Source organism: Pseudorca crassidens, chromosome 18 (assembly GCF_039906515.1).
Source record: "Pseudorca crassidens isolate mPseCra1 chromosome 18, mPseCra1.hap1, whole genome shotgun sequence".
NCBI classification, from domain to species: domain Eukaryota; kingdom Metazoa; phylum Chordata; class Mammalia; order Artiodactyla; family Delphinidae; genus Pseudorca; species Pseudorca crassidens.
Window position 1 is genome coordinate 58,912,248 of NC_090313.1, and position 19,018 is coordinate 58,931,265.

The 19,018-nt window shown below is 38.2% G+C and overlaps 1 protein-coding gene across 1 annotated transcript in view; it reads left to right on the forward strand.

Annotated features, from left to right (window-relative positions):
* Positions 1-19,018, forward strand: part of GTF2F2 (general transcription factor IIF subunit 2) — a 150,464-nt gene that overhangs the window by 73,795 nt on the left and 57,651 nt on the right. Inside the window, exon 5 of the mRNA XM_067713652.1 lies at positions 9,087-9,168. Coding sequence (XP_067569753.1) covers positions 9,087-9,168 — 82 coding nt within the window. The remainder of the gene's footprint in view (positions 1-9,086; positions 9,169-19,018) is intronic.

Genomic DNA, 19,018 nt, shown 5'->3' on the forward strand with positions numbered 1-19,018 from the left:
GGTATTTATGATTTCTTTCCTTCTGCTAACTTTGGGGGTTTTTTTGCTCTTCTTACTCTCATTGCTTTAGGTGTAAGGTTAGGTTGTTTATTTGAGATTTTTCTTGTTTCTTGAGGTAGGATTGTATTGCTCCAAACTTCCCTCCTAGAACTGCTTTTGTTGCATCCCATAGGTTTTGGGTCATTGTATTTTCATTGTCATTTGTTTCTAGGTATTTTTTGATTTCCTCTTTGATTTCTTCAGTGACCTCTTGGTTATTTAGTAGCATATTGTTTAGCCTCCGTGTGTTTGTATTTCTTTTTCCTGTAATTGATATCCAGTCTCATAGCGTTGTGGTCGGAAAAGATACTTGATACAATTTCAGTTTTCTTAAATTTACCAAGGCTTGATTTGTGACCCAAGATATGATCTATCCTGGAGAATGTTCCATAAGCACTTGAGAAGAAAGTGTATTCTGTTGTTTTGGGATGGAATATCCTATAAATATAAATTAAATCCATCTTGTTTAATGTGTCATTTAAAGCTTGTGTTTCCTTATTTTCATTTTGGATCTGTCCATTGGTGAAAGTGGGGTGTTAAAGTCCCCCACTATTATTGTGTTACTGTCGATTTCCCCTTTTATGGCTGTTAACATTTGCCTTGTGTATTGGGTGCATGAATATTTACAATTGTTATATCTTCTTCTTGGATTGATCCCTTGATCATTATGTAGTGTCCTTCCTTGTCTCTTTTAATAATCTTTATTTTAAAGTCTATTTTGTCTGATATGAGAATTGCTACTCCAGCTTTCTTTTGATTTCCATTTGCATGGAATATCTTTTTCCATCCCCTCACTTTCAGTCTATATGTGTCCCTAGGTCTGAAGTGGGTCTCTTGTAGACAGCATATATACGGGTCTTGTTTTTGTATCCATTCAGCCAGTCTATGTCTTTTGGTTGGAGCATTTATTTCATTTACATTTAAGGTAATTATCGATATATATGTTCGTATTACCGTTTTCTTAATTGTTTTGGGTTGTTATTGTAGGTCTTTTCCTTCTCTTGTGTTTCCTGCCTGGAGTTCTTTAGCATTTGTCGTAAAGCTGGTTTGGTGGTGCTGAATTCTCTTAGCTTTTGCTTGTCTGTAAAGGTTTTAATTTCTCCGTCGAATCTGAATGAGATCCTTTCTGGGTAGAGTAATCTTGGTTGTAGGTTTTTCCCTTTCATCCCTTGAAATATGTCCTGCCACACCCTTCTGGCTTGCATAGTTTCTGCTGAAAGATCAGCTGTTAACCTTGTGGGGATTCCCTTGTATGTTATTTGTTGCTTTTCCCTTGCTGCTTTTAATTTTTTTTTTGTATTTAATTTTTGATAGTTTGATGAATATGTGTCTTGGCATGTTTCTTCTTGGATGTATCCTGATGGGACTCTCTGTGCTTCCTGGACTTAATTGACTATTTCCTTTCCCATATTAGGGAAGTTTTCAACTATAATCTCTTCAAATATTTTCTCAGTCCCTTTCTTTTTCTCTTCTTCTTCTGGGATCCCTATAATTCGAATGTTGGTGCATTTAATGTTGTCCCAGAGGTCTCTGAGACTGTCCTCAATTCTTTTCATTCTTTTTTCTTTATTCTGCTCTGCAGTAGTTATTTCCAGTATTTTATCTTCCAGGTCACTTATCCATTCTTCTGCCTCAGTTATTCTGCTATTGATTCCTTCTAGAGAATTTTTAATTTCATTTATTGTGTTGTTCATCATTGTTTGCTTGCTCTTTAGTTCTTCTAGGTCCTTGTTAAACATTTCTTGTATTGTCTCCATTCTATTTCCAAGATTTTGGATCATCTTTAGTATCATTATTCTGAATTCTTTTTCAGGTAGACTGCCTATTTCCTCTTCATTTATTTTTCCTGGTGGGTTTTTACCTTGCTCCTTCATCTGCTTTATATTCCTCTGTCTTCTCATTTTGTTTAACTTACTGTGTTTGGGGTCTCCTTTTCAGAGGCTGCAGGTTCGTAGTTGCCATTGTTTTTGGTGTCTGCCCCCAGTGGGTAAGGTTGGTTCAGTGGGTTGTGTAGGCTTCCTGGTGGAGGGGACTGGTGCCTGTGTTCTGGTGGATGAGGCTAGATCTTGTCTTTCTGATGGGCAGGACCGCGTCTGGTGGTGTGTTTTGGGGTGTCTGTCAACTTATTATGATTTTAGGCAGCCTCTCTGCTAATGGGTGGGGTTGTGTTCCTGTTTTGATAGTTGTTTGGCATGGGGTGTCCAGCACTGGAGCTTGCTGGTCGTTGAGTGGAGCTGGGTCTTAGTGTTGAGATGGAGATCTCTGGGAGAGCTCTCACCGATTGATACCACCAGGGAGGTCTGTGGTGGACCAGTGTCCTGAACTTGGCTCTCCCCCCTCAGAGGTTCACGCCTGACACCTGGCGGGAGCACCAAGACCCTGTCAGCCACACAGTATGTGTTAGGCGTTCCACCAGACTCTGGGAATACCAGCAGGGAACTGCTTCTGCCTTGCTGAAGACAGCTTTTTCTGAGACACAGCTGCCAGCAAACCAGAGGTCCTGCAGTGGGGCAGCCGTACATGTATGGGGCCAGAGGCTGGTTCTGGGGGCTCAGAGTCAGAGGACTGGAAGGGCAAGAGGAGAAAGAGGAAGAGGGAATTGGGAACTAGAAAGCTGGTGTGGAGAGGTAGAGCCAACCTCTTATTCTTGAAAGCAACTTTTAGATTAGGAATTATGTCTGTTTATACAGCCTTACAACATTATGCCCACATCTGTATTTGAGGATTTATATTGATTAATTATATATATTAAATTATTTATATAATTATATATAACAAGCAAAAAGAAGACTACTGTGAAGTATAGGAGGAATGATAACTTGTGAACTTGCCTTGTAAACAGTAAAACATACAAATGTTTGTTTTAAAAATGTCGTTCTCTAAGTTATTTCTTTGACGAAAAGTTTGTTATGGCTTCTGTAGACTCCTAGAACAGTCCCAACTCCTTTGTACACTTAAGGCCTCCGTCTTCGATTTTGTACCTTACGTAACCACTCTCCTACTCCCGGACAACCAGTCTTGTCATTCACAGGTGCTCTTTGATGAGCATTACAACATCCCTTGTATAGGAATGTACATAAACCTTCTTTCTCCCAGTCCATAGGGGAAAAGTTGAAGAGCAGTAGTAGGAGTGAGGAAGCCGAGATGTTTTCTAATCCGAAGTCTAGTCCTCAAATTATGGTTTCAGTATTTGGTTTAAAATTGGGAATTCCCAGCTGTTTAGGCATGTTTGTAATTTGAATATCATCACAAGAAAACATATTGCATGAACAGATAATTTGGGGGAGTACTGATATGGCTGCTCATTTTGTTGCTTTTGAGGTAATTAATCAAATGCTGACTCTGTAGGTTTACTGAAATCTGAGCATGATCTTTTATTCCTAAAATTCCTGAGTATTAGATAGAGATCAGAACATCAATTGACAAATTTGAATACGGCAAGAAACACCTTCTTAATAACATAGGGATTGCAGCTTTGCCCAACTGGTTTGTTAAGATGCCAAGTAGCATGTATTAATAGGCCTTGCCCTGTGAATCACAGGCAGAAACTGCTAGGAAAAGATTTTAAATGAGAACAGTGGAGACTGGTAGGAGTATTAAAAATGGTTTATCTTTTAAATGCTCTTGCTCTGTTGAAATATTATTTCTTTAGTCCTTTTCCAGCGAGGGTAGACACAGGTGTGATGTAAGGAAGAATCAGGAAAGTAGCCTCAAATCTCAAGAATCAGTCCAAAATCTTGGTTCTAACCTTGTCTGTGTTTTAACTTGAGTTGGAAGTGCTCTTAAAGGCCTCCACATTGAACTGGATCAAGTGGTCTTGTGGAAATGAACGCCTGTAACTTCCTGATGCCCAACATCTTCTTAACACATTACTTCTCATTACTTACATGCCAGTGCTAATAGACACCCTTCCTGTTTACTTCCACTTTAACTTTTTCAAACTAGCCAGGCCCTTAACTTGTAAAAAATGCCAGTCATTTGTTTCTCTTGGGTTCCTCAACATAGAGTATGTTGGAAGGTCTAGCTTAGAACAGAAGTTTGTATATTTTCAAGTCTTGGACAGCTTCTCAACATTTTCTCATCGTCATTTCAAGAAACAGTTCTTCTCTAATTTCTACTCAAAGAAAATTTAATTATATCTAGGTCTTTTAGAAAGTATTAGGGCAAACAAAATAAATACTAATGAAATAATAAAACATCCTCAGATGGAGGGGAAGGCCAGTTTTGTTTTGTTTATTTTAGTGAGAGAGAATTGGAGGAGATCTCAGAGATCCCAGTGACTTTATTATACATATAGATGCTGAGACCCAGAGATGTAAAGTAATTTCTCCAAAGTAACACGGCTATTTAGAGACAGAATCAGAACTAGAACACTTCCACTCTTGTTATCAGATGCACTTTGTGTAACTTACCCTTTAAAACTTTCTCTCAATTGTTTTCTGAAACTAGGTGGCAGGATATAGACCGATAAAATACCATCACCAAAGGTGTATGTTCATAGTCATGAGGATTCTTTGGGTTACAAGTAGCAGAAACCAATAAGCAAACCAATCTAGCCCCAAAAGCGAGGGAGGTGAGAAAATTTAGAAAAAGATCCTGGAATAGTTCCCAGAATCTAAAGAAGAGTTGAATGAACGGCCAAGACTAGGGAAAGATAGGAACCAAGCCATGGCTGGGCTTTCAGTAGGATGAGCCTATGTGGCTTCTCTTCAGAGTGCTGTTGTGACCATGTCCTTCTAGAGATTTCTGAGGTGGAGTGACTCTGGTATGAGTCCCTTAGTTTAAAATTCTGAGAGAGACAGACAGACAGAGAAACAGAGAAGAGACAAAAGCCATTGCTCATGCTGTTCCCACCACCTTCGGTGCCCTTCTGCTTCACCTCCCAGTCTAAATCCTACCCATTTTTCCAGGTCCAGCACAAACATTGCTTTCTCCATCACAGCTCTTCGTAATCCCCAGCTAGACATATTCTCTTCGTGTCTGTGTGTTTTAATCCCAGTACTCTGTGTCTCTGTCAGTAGATTATAACCCTCATAAGCCATGGCAAATTCTGCGTAGTACAGTAGATCCCACAGCCTTTATGGAAGGACTGGCAGGCCTTCCAGTAGTTAAACTAAAAGGTAGGGAATCATAAAAATGATAATAGTATATATTCCTACTGCCTGAAACATTTTAAGACCCACAAATGTACATTTAGTCACCAGTGTACATGCAGGACAAGGCCTTTGCTTTCAGTATAGGGTACTGACGGACATCTGATTTCTCTTTCCTGTGAAAAGTAAACCCATAATTTAGTTTCGATTTTCAGTTTTGGTTTCTTTAAAAAGGAGCAAAAACTTAGACACTGCGAAACAGTATGAATACAGAATCCTTCTAGACTTTTATGTTTCTCTTCTAATCTCTAGTTGTCTCTCCAGTACCTAATTTGACAGATTTTTAGCAACTTATCTTTATATCACATCTTACAAAGCATTAAACCTAGTTTTTGTAGAAACATCTCCCTCCCCCATACTCTTTTTTTTTTTTTTGCGGTATGCGGGCCTCTCACCGCTGCGGCCTCTCCCGTTGCGGAGCACAGGCTCCAGATGCGCAGGCTCAGTGGCCATGGCTCACGGGCCCAGCCGCTCCGCGGCATGTGGGATCTTCCGGGACCGGGGCACGAACCTGTATCCCCTGCATCGGCAGGTGGACTCTCAACCACTGCGCCACGAGGGAAGCCCCCCCCCATACTCTTAATTAATGGGATTATGTAATATATAATCAAATTGCATAATTACTAACAGAGTAAAACTAGCATAAACAAGTTCTGCATAGTTTGAGCAGAAGTGTGTGGGAGTAGTAGAGATTAACCTACTACCCACTAGTGTATAGTGAGCTGTGGGCATCTGTCACCATAGTTAAGATGGGAACTGACAGCCTTGGTAATCTAGAAGTGGGTTAAGTGGAGGTCTATCACAAGTGCTTCTCGTGTGTTAAAGTGATTTGTATGCCTATCTCATCATCCTACTAGACCAGAAGCTCCCAAAATGTGATCTGGAAACCACTGGGTAGAGGGGTCCTGGAGACCCTTTAAGGGGCCTGTGAAATCAAAGCTATTTTTATAATAATACCAAGCCTTTTTTTTGCCTTTTTCACTCTGATTTTCTAAACATTTTTCAGTTTTAGTTGCTAGTGTGATCAATATCAGTAGTAAACCCACATAAAACGTTCTTTGGGGTTCCTCCCTACTTTTCAGGCATATATGCCGCACGTTTGTGAATGGCTGCACTAGCCTCTACTGCTTGAGGGCAAGAGCCAAGTTTCATTTATCTTTGTTATTCCTGATGTGTTTTTGTATTATCTTTTACATAAAGGCACTTAGTAAATACTTGATAAATATATGAGCAATAAAAAGATTATTTTTCAAGTATTTACAGTCTTTCAAACTGGGCCAATGAAGTAGTCTTAAGTCACGATTCCTGTTTTAATGAATATGATCTGTAATGAACAGCAGTGGTGTGCAAGTGGGTGCTTTCAAATGCCTTAAAATGGGATATTTAATAGCTTTCCCCTGAAATCTTAAGCAATGTTGTGGAGAAGAAGAGAAGCATGGTTTCATGGAAAGAATATGAAAACATGTTCCTGTGAGGCTTTAAAAAGTGTGTGACACCTTTAAATCTTGCTTAGGGGGCTGTATTATAAGTAAATTGGTTTTTAAAAAACTTATTTAGGAAGAGAGCGGGAATGGCAAAGAGTTAACAGAGATGTGGGGTTATTTAAGAGCAGCCAATTGGTAGAAGTTTTCATTGCTGCTGATGAAGACTTTTCCTTTCATTTGAGAAGCATTTGAAGGCTATTTTAGATTTGAAAAGGGGATGTGATGGACAGAAAATCATGGTTTGGGGAGGTGAATTTTACTGCTTTGTGTGAGTGAGCTTGATTGAAGAAGAGTGATGAGTGGTGGCCAAGGTGAAATGGGCAGGTGCTTTGGATACTTTTAACCCTTTCAGGTATTATGTGTGGAACGTTGACAGCAGAAACCTTTAACTAGAAATTAAACTCATCCTGTCCACCAGGAGTAGGTACAGATAAATAAGTGGGGAACATTCACAGGTGGTGTTGAAAGGTAGCTTTTTAGTATTCAGCATTAGTAAACACCTGGATATGTAACTAAATTATTTTCAGAGACAGTATTCCAGATCTATTTTGTTTTTTAAAAAGGATTAATTTATGTTTAAAAAGTGAACTTTTGGGGCTTCCCTGGTGGCACAGTGGTTGAGAGTCCGCCTGCCAATGCAGGGGACACAGGTTCGTGCCCCGGTCTGGGAAGATCCCACATGCCGCGGAGCGGCTGGACCCGTGAGCCATGGCCGTTGAGCCTGCGCGTCCGGAGCCTGTGCTCCGCAACGGGAGAGGCCACAGCAGTGAGAGGCCCGCGTACTGAAAAAAAAAAAAAAAAAGTGAACTTTTCTCATGCGTTTAAGACATTATAGATTGGAATCTTTCCCAAATCTTGTTATTGTTATGGCAAGAGTTTTTCTAGATACAACTGTCAGCTTCAGTGGAGAGGCATGCTCAAATATAATACTTGGTTTTGCTTTTAGAAAATTCAAATTTTAATCTTATTAAATTCATTAATAAGAGGAAATTACTTTTAGATATTTAAACTTAAATTTAATATAAAATAATTGCAGCCTTATTATTATTTCCTTCCTGGCATATTTTGGTGTAAGGTAGACGTGCTTCTCATCATTGCTCTTTGCAGTCATCTGTCAGCCTCTAATTGAGGTTTGTTGCACATGTTACATTGAATTATTGAGTTACTGTGTGTATTAGTACTTAGGGGCTATAATAAGGAGTTCCTAGATTTTGGAGGCAAAATCGAGAAAGGTCACCATAAGAAAAATTTTCTAACATAAATCATGTGGGCATGGTTCTATCTGCATTCTGTGTTTTGGTCAACTTATCTGTTCCTCCAGTGAACTATATGCTTCTTGAAGACAATACTGTATTTCAGTCATCTTCGATTCTGCAATGCCTAGATGGTTCCCTTCACATCGTAGGCATTTAGTTAATGTTTGTGGAATGCATGAGGTCATTCGCCCTGAAAAGATGGATCATAAATGCATTGCTGATGAGCCAGAGGAGTTCCTGAATCTCTTCCAGAAACCTGGGTGAACTCTCCTGGAAATACGACTGAACCATAACTGTTCCTAACCATAGTCATACATTTCCAGACTGCAGTAAAGCAGATACCATCGTGGGTCAGCCATACATGCATTATCAAATAGGATGAGGTCTTAAAAGTGACTTGGTGCCTAGTAGGTATGCAGTAGGTGCTAACTTTTGTTTTCTCTTGAATTCTGTGTCAGGGTCACCATAAGAATTCTTACTAATGGTGGGAAAAATTGCCCTTCTGTTTGGACAGATATTCATAGCAGTTAAAGGTCTAGTTTAGACACATCATATTAATCATTTTGCTGGAAAATAGAAGTCAGAGCAACTGGCAGGCAGAACTGGTACACAGTATAACCCAACCAAGGACCTGCCTAGTTCCACAGTATTTTCTAAGCTAGCTGTACTAGTCACCGTGTATTCTAGAATTTTCTTTTTTGCACATATACGTGTGCGTGCCCATGCATGCATATACGTGTGTGTATGAATTTTTGATTTAGTGCTTTAGGCTAGCTGTGTTTTCAGAACTTACTTCTCTCCCAAAGATGATATAGCTGCCACACCCTTCAAATTTTTACTTGATTTTTATGCCCTTTTAAGCCACTCTCTTTAGGAAGAGCTAAGTGTATAAAAGCTGTTATTGGCAAGGGGCAGCCCAATAAATAAACCTGACAGAAGCCCAGTTTTTTACTAGCCAAGAATAAGGTTTTTCTCTATTCTGACCAATGATATTACTGTAAACTTAAAAATATTCTTTTTCTTTCCTTGATTTTTATTATTAACTATATTTGATTGTAATCATTGTTACCTTGGTTAGTATGTCAAAATACAGTCTTGAACGTGATAAATGTTATTTCTCAATACGTTTGTTAATTTTTGTCTTTCCATTCAAGATAAGCTTTCACTGGAAGGAATAGTGGTACAAAGAGCTGAATGCCGACCTGCTGCCAGTGAAAACTACATGAGATTAAAGAGGTTGGTGTTTTTTAACTTTAAAATAATACCTGCTATTTCTTTTTGGGGATTGAAATACATATATTAGATTGTCTATAGACTGCATGAAAACTATGGTTATTGTTGAAAGTGTTTTCTTCAAAGGTTGTTTGGTTTTAAAACCAAGTAAGAACAAACTTCCAGTTATAAAATAAATGTCATGAGGATGTCATGTGCAACATGGTTACTGTAGTTAATAATACTTTATTGCACATTTGAAAGTTTACTGAGGGAATACATCCGGAAATTTCTTATCCCAAGACAAAAAAAATTTTTTAACTATTACCTATGCTGGTGGAAGTTAACTAGACTTATTGTGGTGATCATTTCCCAAAGTATACAGTTATTGAATTGTTTTCTTGTACACCTGAAACTAATATAATGTTATGTGTCAGTTATACCTCAGTTTTTTAAAAACTCAAGACTTTCTTTGGCAAAAGAACTTTCAGAACCTGGGCTGTTAATTTGGGGTATATTAAGCTACTGTGTTAATATAACCTGGAATCAAATTTTTTAAATGTCTTTTTCTAGTTGTCCTTATAAATCTTGATTCTCCAAAGACATGTAATAAGATCTTTGTACTATTTTATTTTCAAGGGCTATAATTTTCCCATGATGAATATGTATCTAAAATACTGTACATTAAAAAGCAAGTATAGTTAGTTGCTAGAATACCATCCTTTTCTCTTAATCTTCAAAGAACTTTTTAGAAACTTATTACTTTGTTAGAGATTTTGCTTAGGGGTCCTTCCTCCCCACTTTAGTACGTGGTTAACCTTTTGTAATTAATATTTAAAGATTATGATCGTGAATTCTTGATACTTCAAACTTTGTGACTTTCAAAGAGTCAACAGTTTTTTAAACCCGGAAGAAATGTATTTATTGTACTTACTTTATAGTTTATATTGAATGTATTTCAACCCCATGTAGTTTAGAATTACACATTTTTTCATTTACCCAGCACTTACTACGTGAAATAGTAGTGAACAAAACAAATAAAAATCTCTACCCTCATGGAACTTACATTTTAGAAGATTGTAGCTGCTCAGAACTGGTAGTTGGGAGGACACTTTCAAGTGACAGCAGCAGCCCTTATGGATATCCAGACTGGCTGAGCTGGATCAGCTCTCAGTTTCACATTTAAAAATTTTTTCCCCTTTTCTCAATTAGATTGGAAGTCTGTCTCCTGGGAATGAAACAGAGAGACTGGCTTTGTCCAATAATCCCTCTAATTTCAATGCCTCCCCAGGGCAAGTAAAAGGATGACAATCAAAATGAAAACTTTTTATGACAGTAAATAACTTTGGAACACAGGCAGATGCTTCTCTTTGTTTTGGGCCTATAAAGTTTATTATATAATACAAATCTTTTTGAGAATTTTTCTTCAGATAACTACTGAAATTGGAAAATGGAAAATCTGATTACTCTGCTGCTTACCAAGATATTTTTCTGTGGTCTTAATTTTCTTTAAAAGTTTCTAAAAATTTCTGATGATGAGATCAGGCAAGTCACCTGCTGTGTTTATGAAATGGCTGTTTTTTCCTTACCAAAAAAGACATTACAATTGTTTAGCCTTTTGGAGTATGCTAAAAGACCAGCCATTATATATTTCAGTTACTTCAGTGACTCGAGGAAACAGGGTGATTCAGGAGATGATAATTATGTGATGAGTTAGATGCTATATGACATAAGGCTGAGATTTTTTTTGACCCAGTGGAAAAAGACATGAGTAAGAACACTTTCTACACAGAGAGACATGTAGGTACAGAGACCCGGGGAAGGCATCAGGGACCTGTGTGTAGTTCTGCAAGCCTGGAACGCAGGGTTTATTTGGGGCAGAACAAGCAGAAGCTCCAGCCCTTTCTTGAACTCTGAACTTAAATATCCAAAAGCCTGGTTGGATGTCCAGTAGACATTTCAAATATGTCAAAACCTGAACTCCAAGTCTTGCCCCTCAAACCTGCTCCACCAGCATTCGTTCTCATCTGAGCTCATGCCAACTCTGTCCTCCCATTTTTCTCAACCCATAAACCTTGGTTGCATTCTTGACTCCTCTCTCACACCCCACATCCAGGGTGTCAGAAAAATCTTACTGACTGTACCTTCAAAATATTATACATCTGCAGTCTGACCATTTCTCACCACCCACATGATCTGCCGTTGTTTCTCACCTGGATCACGGCGGTAGCCTCCTAGCAGAGTTCCTGCTTCTACCCTTGCCCCACTGGAGTCTGTTGTCAGCACAGTAGCCAGAGCAGTTCTTTTAAAACCTGTCAAGTTGTGCCGTTCCTCTGCTTACATGTCACTTCCAGTGTTTCCTGTATTACTCAGAATAAAATCCAAGTCCTTATAATTGTATACAGGGACCTACATGATCTCCCTACCGTTCTCTTCCCCTTCTCCCCATTCGAACCTCCTGCTTCCCTCCCCCTCACTCACTCTGCTCCATCCACACTGATCTCATAACAGTCCACGAGCACAGGCACAGTTCCATATGAGGGTCTTTGCACTGGATGTTCTTTCCTACCTGGAACACACTTTCTCCAGACAGCTGCATGGCTCACCTCGCCTCTTTCAATTCTCTTCTCAAATTCTACTTTTTCAATAAGGTGTACCCTGACCACCTTATTTCCTTCTATGCTTGTATTTTTTCAATAGCACATATCACCTAATGTAATTTATTTACTATATTTATTACCAGCTTTGCCCTAGTGCAGTTTAAGCTCCCATAGTTTGTTTTTTGTTTTGTTTTGTCTGTATGTGCACCTACTTTGTTCGCTGATACACGCATACCCCCAAGTGTCTAGAATAGTTCATGACATGTAGCAGGTAGTCAGGAAATATTTGTGTGCTTTTTTTTTGGTTTTGTTTTTATTTAGTTAATGGCTGCGTTGGGTCTTCAATGCTGCATGCAGGCTTTCTCTAGTTGCGGTGAGCGGAGGCTACTCATTGCAGTGGCTTCTCTTGTTGCGGAGCACAGGCTCTAGGCGTGCAGGCTTCAGTAGTTATGACATGTGGGCTCAGTAGTCGTGGCTCACGGGCTCTAGAGCTCAGGCTCAGTAGTTGTGGCACACAGGCTTAGTTGCTCCGCAGCATGTGGGATCTTCCCGGACCAGGGCTTGAACCCGTGTCCCCTGCATTGGCAGGCGGATTCTTAACCACTGCGCCACCAGGGAAGTCCTAGGAAATAATTTGTTGAGTGAATGAATGGCAGGACAAAGGTTGAAATGTTAGTCTCATATGCTTGTTAAATTACTTGTTAAAAGGTCTTACATGCTGTGGTAAGAAATTTGGACTTTGTGTGCTGTTACTATTAGGGAGGCACTGAAGGATTTTAAGCTGATGGAAAGTGAAGGGATTTGTGTGTTAGAAGAGTCATTCTGGCCATAGTACAGAGATTGAAACCAGGGAGATAAATTAGAGGCTGACGTAATAGCCCAGGTACAAAATGTCAGAATGACTAAACAAGGTGGTTAGGCAGAAGGGAGATGAGAAACTAGGTTCTGAGGATACTTGGAGGTAGAGTTTGTGCGACTTGATAAACTCATCTCAAACTTCCATGGTTGGGCTTCCCTGGTGGCGCAGTGGTTAAGAATCCGCCTGCCAATGCAGGGTACCTGGGTTCGAGCCCTGGTCCGGGAAGATCCCACATGCTGCAGAGCAACTAAACCCGAGTACCACAACTACTGAGCCTGAGCTCTAGAGCCCGTGAACTACAACTACTGAAGCCTGCGTGCCACAGCTACTGAAGCTCGTGTGCCTAGAGCCCATGCTCCTCAAAAGAGAAGCCACCACAATGGGAAACCCACGTATCGCAACGAAAAGTAGCCCACGCTCCTCGCAACTAGAGAAAGCCCGCGCGCAGCAACGAAGACCCAATGCAGCCATAAATAAATAAATAGATAGATAGATAAATAATTTAATTAAAACTTCCATAGTTGTGGGACAGGGGATTTCTCTAGGACCAGACTGATGGTGGTGGCTCTTGTGTTGTGGCCTAGATACACGTCCTGCTGTGAGTCTCAGACTGGCTCCATACCATCCTGTGCAATGCACTGACGAGGTCAGAGGGATAAAGAAGTCCTTACAGTTTAATTTAAATCCTGGTTGACAATTTACGTAAAATCTTAAAGAAGCAGGAAGTACTTAAACTTCAAGAAGCGTAACAATGGGTAAATTCTCAAAATAGGAAAGTAATCTAAGTCATAAGTTGTATCTCATGTGTTTTGTTTATCATTATTCAACATTTTCCAATGTCTGCTGTGATCACTAAGGTAAGATTCAGTTTTAGAAAAATCACTAGATAACTGTTCTTGCTCTAGAGAGCTTTCTGTCTTTGAACCTCAAGAAAACACACACAGAGGATTATTTAAAAATATTTATTGACAGTGTAGTGGGGGAGGAATAGAAATGTTGTGGTGCTATTGATGTAAAGTGGAAAGACAGATTTTCAGATGTGGGTGGGTGATCTCAAAGTGGAAGTATTTGAGAACAGAATTGGCAATTCAATATTTCAGATATCCTGTACCTAGATATTTGATACACAGGCTCAAAGTTTTTCAGGGCCTTCTTCTTTTTTTTTTAATTAATTTTTTTTGTTGATTTACAGTGGTGTATTAGTTTCTGCTATACAGCAAAGTGAATCAGTTATACATATACATGTATCTACCCTTTTTTAGATTCTTTTCCCATATAGGTCATTACAGAGTATTGAGTAGAGTTCTCTGTGCTATATATATATAGTAGGTCCTTATTAGTATTCTATTTTATATATAGTAGTGTGCATATGTCAATCCCAGTCTCCCAATTTATCCCTCCCTTTCCTCTTCCCCTTTGGTAACCGTAAGTTTGTTTTCTACATCTGTGACTCTATTTCTGTTTTGTAAATAAGCTCATTTGTACCATTTTTTTAGATTCCACATATAAGCGATATCATATGATATTTGTCTTTCTCTGACTTACTTCACTCAGTATGACAATCTCTGGGTCCATCCATGTCCCTGTAAATGGCATTATTTTGTTCTTTTTTATGGCTGAGTAATATTCTGTTGTATATATGTACCACATCTTCTTTATCCATTCATCCATTGATGGGCATTTAGGTTGTTCCCATGTCCTGGCTATTGTAAATGGAGCTGCAATGAACATTGGCGTACATGTATCTTTTCAGATTATGGTTTTCTCCTGATATATGCCCAGGAGTGGGATTGCTGCATCATATGGTAGCTCCATTTTTAGTTTTTTAAGGAACCTCCATACTGTTCTCCATAGTGGCTGTGCCAGTTTGCATTCCCACCAACAGTGTAGGGGGGTTCCCTTTTCTCCATACCCTCCCTAGCGTTTATTGGTTGTAGACTTTTTGATGATGGCCATTCTGACCAGTGTGAGGTGATACCTCATTGTAGTTTTGATTTGCATTTCTCTAATAATTAGTGATGTTGAGCATCTTTTCATGTGCTTTTTGGTCATCTGTATGTTCCCTTTGGAGAAATGTCTATTTAGATCTTCCATCAGGGACTTCTTCTGACTGCCTACTCTTTAATGACATTCCGGGTTTTTTTGATAATCTGGCTCTTGTCTCACTTCCTGGCTTCATTTTCAGCTCTTCTCCTTTACATAGGTGTCCAATAGTTATATCACACTACAAGTTGTTTTCCCAGATGTACTAGGCACTTGTACATCTTTACGGCTGTGTGATATGTTGCATCCTTTATCTGGAAGGCCTTAACTGCCTTCTGCCAAGGGCCTTTAAAACCAACCCAAGTGTCGCTTACTCACAGAAACCTTCTCATATCTTCCACTCCCCACTCCAGTCAGGATCTGCCTCCCCTGCCCCTTTCCTATGTTCCCACATACTGTTCTTCTTTAATGGTATATATAAATGTCTATGTTTTCTACTACTTAGGTGTACATAGTTGCATCTTCTACAAGATTATAAACTTCATAAGAGCAGGAACTATGAGTTTTATTTTTCTTCCTTTCTTTTCCATTTTTCCTTCCTCCTTTCCTTTTTGTATCTCAGCACTTGGCATAGCACATTACAAATGTATAAATATCCAGAAGTATCTATTGGGTTGAAATTGATTGAAATAGAAATGAATGGCAAAACTAGGTACGGAAACATGGAAATCAGCAGCACTCAGCTTCTTTGATTTTATTTTATTTTATTTTTTTTACTCAGAGCTACACTTGAAACCTGGACTTGATTTTTCAGTTCATTTACATGTGCATGTGTGTGCACATACATACACACACACATCTTGCTTTGAGAAGAAAGTGATTGTAAAACAAATATAGAAACATTTCGTCAACAACGAAAAAGGTTTTCAAAGTATAAAATAAGAATTGAATAGACTTCCATTTACAGAGGACTAGAAAAGAAAGCCTTTGTATCAAAGACCTTTCTTTCCTTGACTTAATTGAGTGAGGTTTTTTCCTGAAATCAGTGAGATTTTACTATATTATATTTTAGCAAATAGCAGCTGAACTATACTCTTAGTAATGTAAATGGGTATATACAAAGTGTATTTTATATTTATAAATAATACTCTCTAAGAACGATGTGTTGCTTTGGTGGGAATTTAATTTTAGTAGTAGATTCTTATTACAGCTCTCTGTTATTAAAATTTAGCTGATAAATTAGCCAATTGTTATGAGAATTATAACTCCCATATTCATCAAATGTAAGTAAGATTCTGTTAGTTTGGAAGAGTCTGTCGTTCATTTGAATGAAGGTGGAAATTAGTATTGCAGTAAACCCAAGAAATATGTAAACCTTTGAATCAGTGAAATTTAAGCCAAGAAAGAAATGAATCCTGTGCTATAATTTTCTTTTGTCCAAACCCATCACGTATATAAAGTTTTACAAAAATCCATTTAGCCACGCAAGAAAATCTAAAAATCAAATGGGAAAAAAAAATTTTCCAATGCTTCTAGTACTTTCTCTTTATCTGACATAAATTTGGATGGATTTGAATGATATTAGGAGGAAATTTATTTTGAATTGCTAAATGTAAATATATTTAAAATAGCTCATATCTGATGTATTATGTAATTAAAATTTAATTTGTATTGTTTCATTAAGTGTAACTTTACTAATCATCTTGAGTTTTTCCTTAATAGTCAAATGATAAATTATGTAATCAACCTATTTATAATTCATATTGTACATTTTTAAACGTAAAGGGACATAAATATAAGACAGTCATCCTAACGTGTTTTCGTGTAGGAAATCCTAGTAATAGGAAAATATATGGCTTTTTAACTTCTGCATGTTTTTGTCACTAAGTCATCTAAAAATATTTGTCTCAAAAATTTTTATTTTTAGTTCTTTCAGTGTTTGTGGGTTTTCTTCAAAAACCTAATAAGAAAAGCTTTTCCCTTTGGGAACAGAACATTGGCTGTAGATGGGTGGAGAAAAGAAAAAGCAGGGTTTTTTTCTATTCTAAGACACCAGACAGAGGAAGCAAGTTGTGATTCTTATTCTCTCCTGGGGAGAAGTTACCTTGCTGTACCTGCCTAGATTCCTGATGCTTCATATTATGGTAAAAGATGTCTTAGAATGTCTTATTGTAAGGGAAGTGGAAAGGACCCTCTCACTCAGTAGCTCTTTACGTAATTTGTGGGTGATGTGATTCATGCCCAGAGAAGTTTCTGCAAATAAAATTTTTGCTTAATGCAATAACAGCACTGAAGCATTTTCTTTTCACCATATTTAAACTAGTTTTTGAATATATTTAGTTCTTGTAATTTTTATTTTTCTTCATATATAAATTACATAAAGAATAATTACTTTATAAATGATATTTCTTATATATTAGGATGATTATCTTATAGCTATGTCCCTTTATATTTAAAAAAGTACAAAATGAGTTGTAAATAGGGTAATTATATAATTTATCCTTTAAAACAGGATACTTTTAAGAATGAAAGTAGGCCTAACCTGAGAGCCACACTGAGACAGCAGTGTAAACTGTCCCACATAAACTGCGATGTAAGATCACCCTTATTGTGAATAGCCTGGATATATTAAAATGCTAACTTTAAAATGAGAACTTAAAGAGTCAAATAATGAAAGTTCTGGCAATTAGGAAACATATATCAGAAAATCTAGAATAGAAACTGCTATGGCTGAACATAAACTGTTGTGTGAGTCCCAGTAGCCACCCAAATCTGGGCATATGACAGTGCGATGTGAACGTTTAAATGTATATTTGTATAATCTTAATGTAAATTTGTAGATAAAGTTTATTAAACAGCAAAATGAATAATAAACTAAACTTAGCTTTACAGAAAATCAGTTTTCTGTTAATCCTAAATAAAAGGTGAGGTTATAGAAGTAACTCAGGGTTCAATAAAGATAATTTTATGACCAGGGAAATACAGTATTGGATTTTAGCTTTCTGGTGATCTTATTTGAAACAGATTTTATTGAACAGAGTTTTTGGTGAATGTTGAGGTTAATGGTTAATGTACTTGTATTAATTAGATGCTTTCATTTGTAAGTATCAGAAAACCCAGTGCAAACTGGCTTAAAAATAAAAGGAATTTGTTGACTCCCGTAAATTGAATCCAGTGGTATTGTGGGCTTTAGCCGTGGCTGTACCTAGGAGTTCTCAGCGTCCTTAGTGTTCGAGCTGTTTTGAATTTTCTGGGGTCTGTCTGTCTCCAGCTTGCCTGTTTTCAGACGGGCTTTTCTCCCGGTAGCAAGAGGGCTACTTGCAGCTCCCAGGATTGTCTACCTCATTCTTTATACGGGGCCTCGGGAGTTAAGTGACCTTGTCTTCAACCAACCATTAAACAGAACCCTTCACTTCCTTCTGTGGGCCAACATGGTTCTGAATTTACTTCGGAAACCAATAAATGTGTTAATGAAGGTGGGAAGTGTGCACTAATGCTTAGGGCCCACCTGTGGAAATGTACAGGAGGGAGGGTCAGTCCCATCAAACAAAACATGTGGCTGCTGCTCAGTAGAGGGGGGACAGGGTGGGTGCCAGGGAGATAATCCTAAGATCAACAGCAAAACTCTTTTTACCAGAAAAGCATCTTAGGGGTAAGAAACACTCATCAGGGACATTCGCACCCTTCATTGCTTCTCTTGAGGAATGACCATCTTCTCTCTTGAAAGAGGGTCAGAACTTTTATTAGAAAGCAACTCTGTGAAGATGCCTTAATAATAGGGTAAGATGGTGAAGAGGTTGGGCTCTGGAGTCTCACTGCCTGGTTTCAAAGACTGGATTCCCCATTTACTGGCTCTATGATCTTGGGCAAAGTACATGGCCTTTCGGTGCCTTTGTTTCCTCATCTGTAAAATGTGGTAGTGGCATTTATCTGTGTTATGATAATGATTAAATAATACTATATAATACCTGATGTGTCTGACACAGAGTAGGTACTCAATAAATATTACCCATTATGTTTATGACAGTTGCCTGAGTAAGTACTCCTGTCCTAAAACCCTCTGGAGATATTCCCAACCCAACCCGGTTTGTCTTAGTTCTCCTGATAAAAGAGACTTGCACACAAGGATTCTTTTTGAATTCCTGCCCTGAAGTAGATAAATTAGTTTAATCAAGTTTAAATTGGAAATAGAGCAGAAAGAGAACTAGAGCTAAGAAAAAGAATCTGAAGAATTTTTTTATAGAGTTCATGATAATAATCCTCTTTTCAAAACAAAAACCCTAAAGTAGTGGTTTAGAAGTTCCTAGATATTATCGAGATTCAGACCCAAGGAACTGAGTTAACCTGCTCTTCACAGTCTTTTCATCTACCCTGTTCTTGCCCTCAAGAACTCCTTAATGTGCCCACCACCATATATAGATCAGAAACCCAT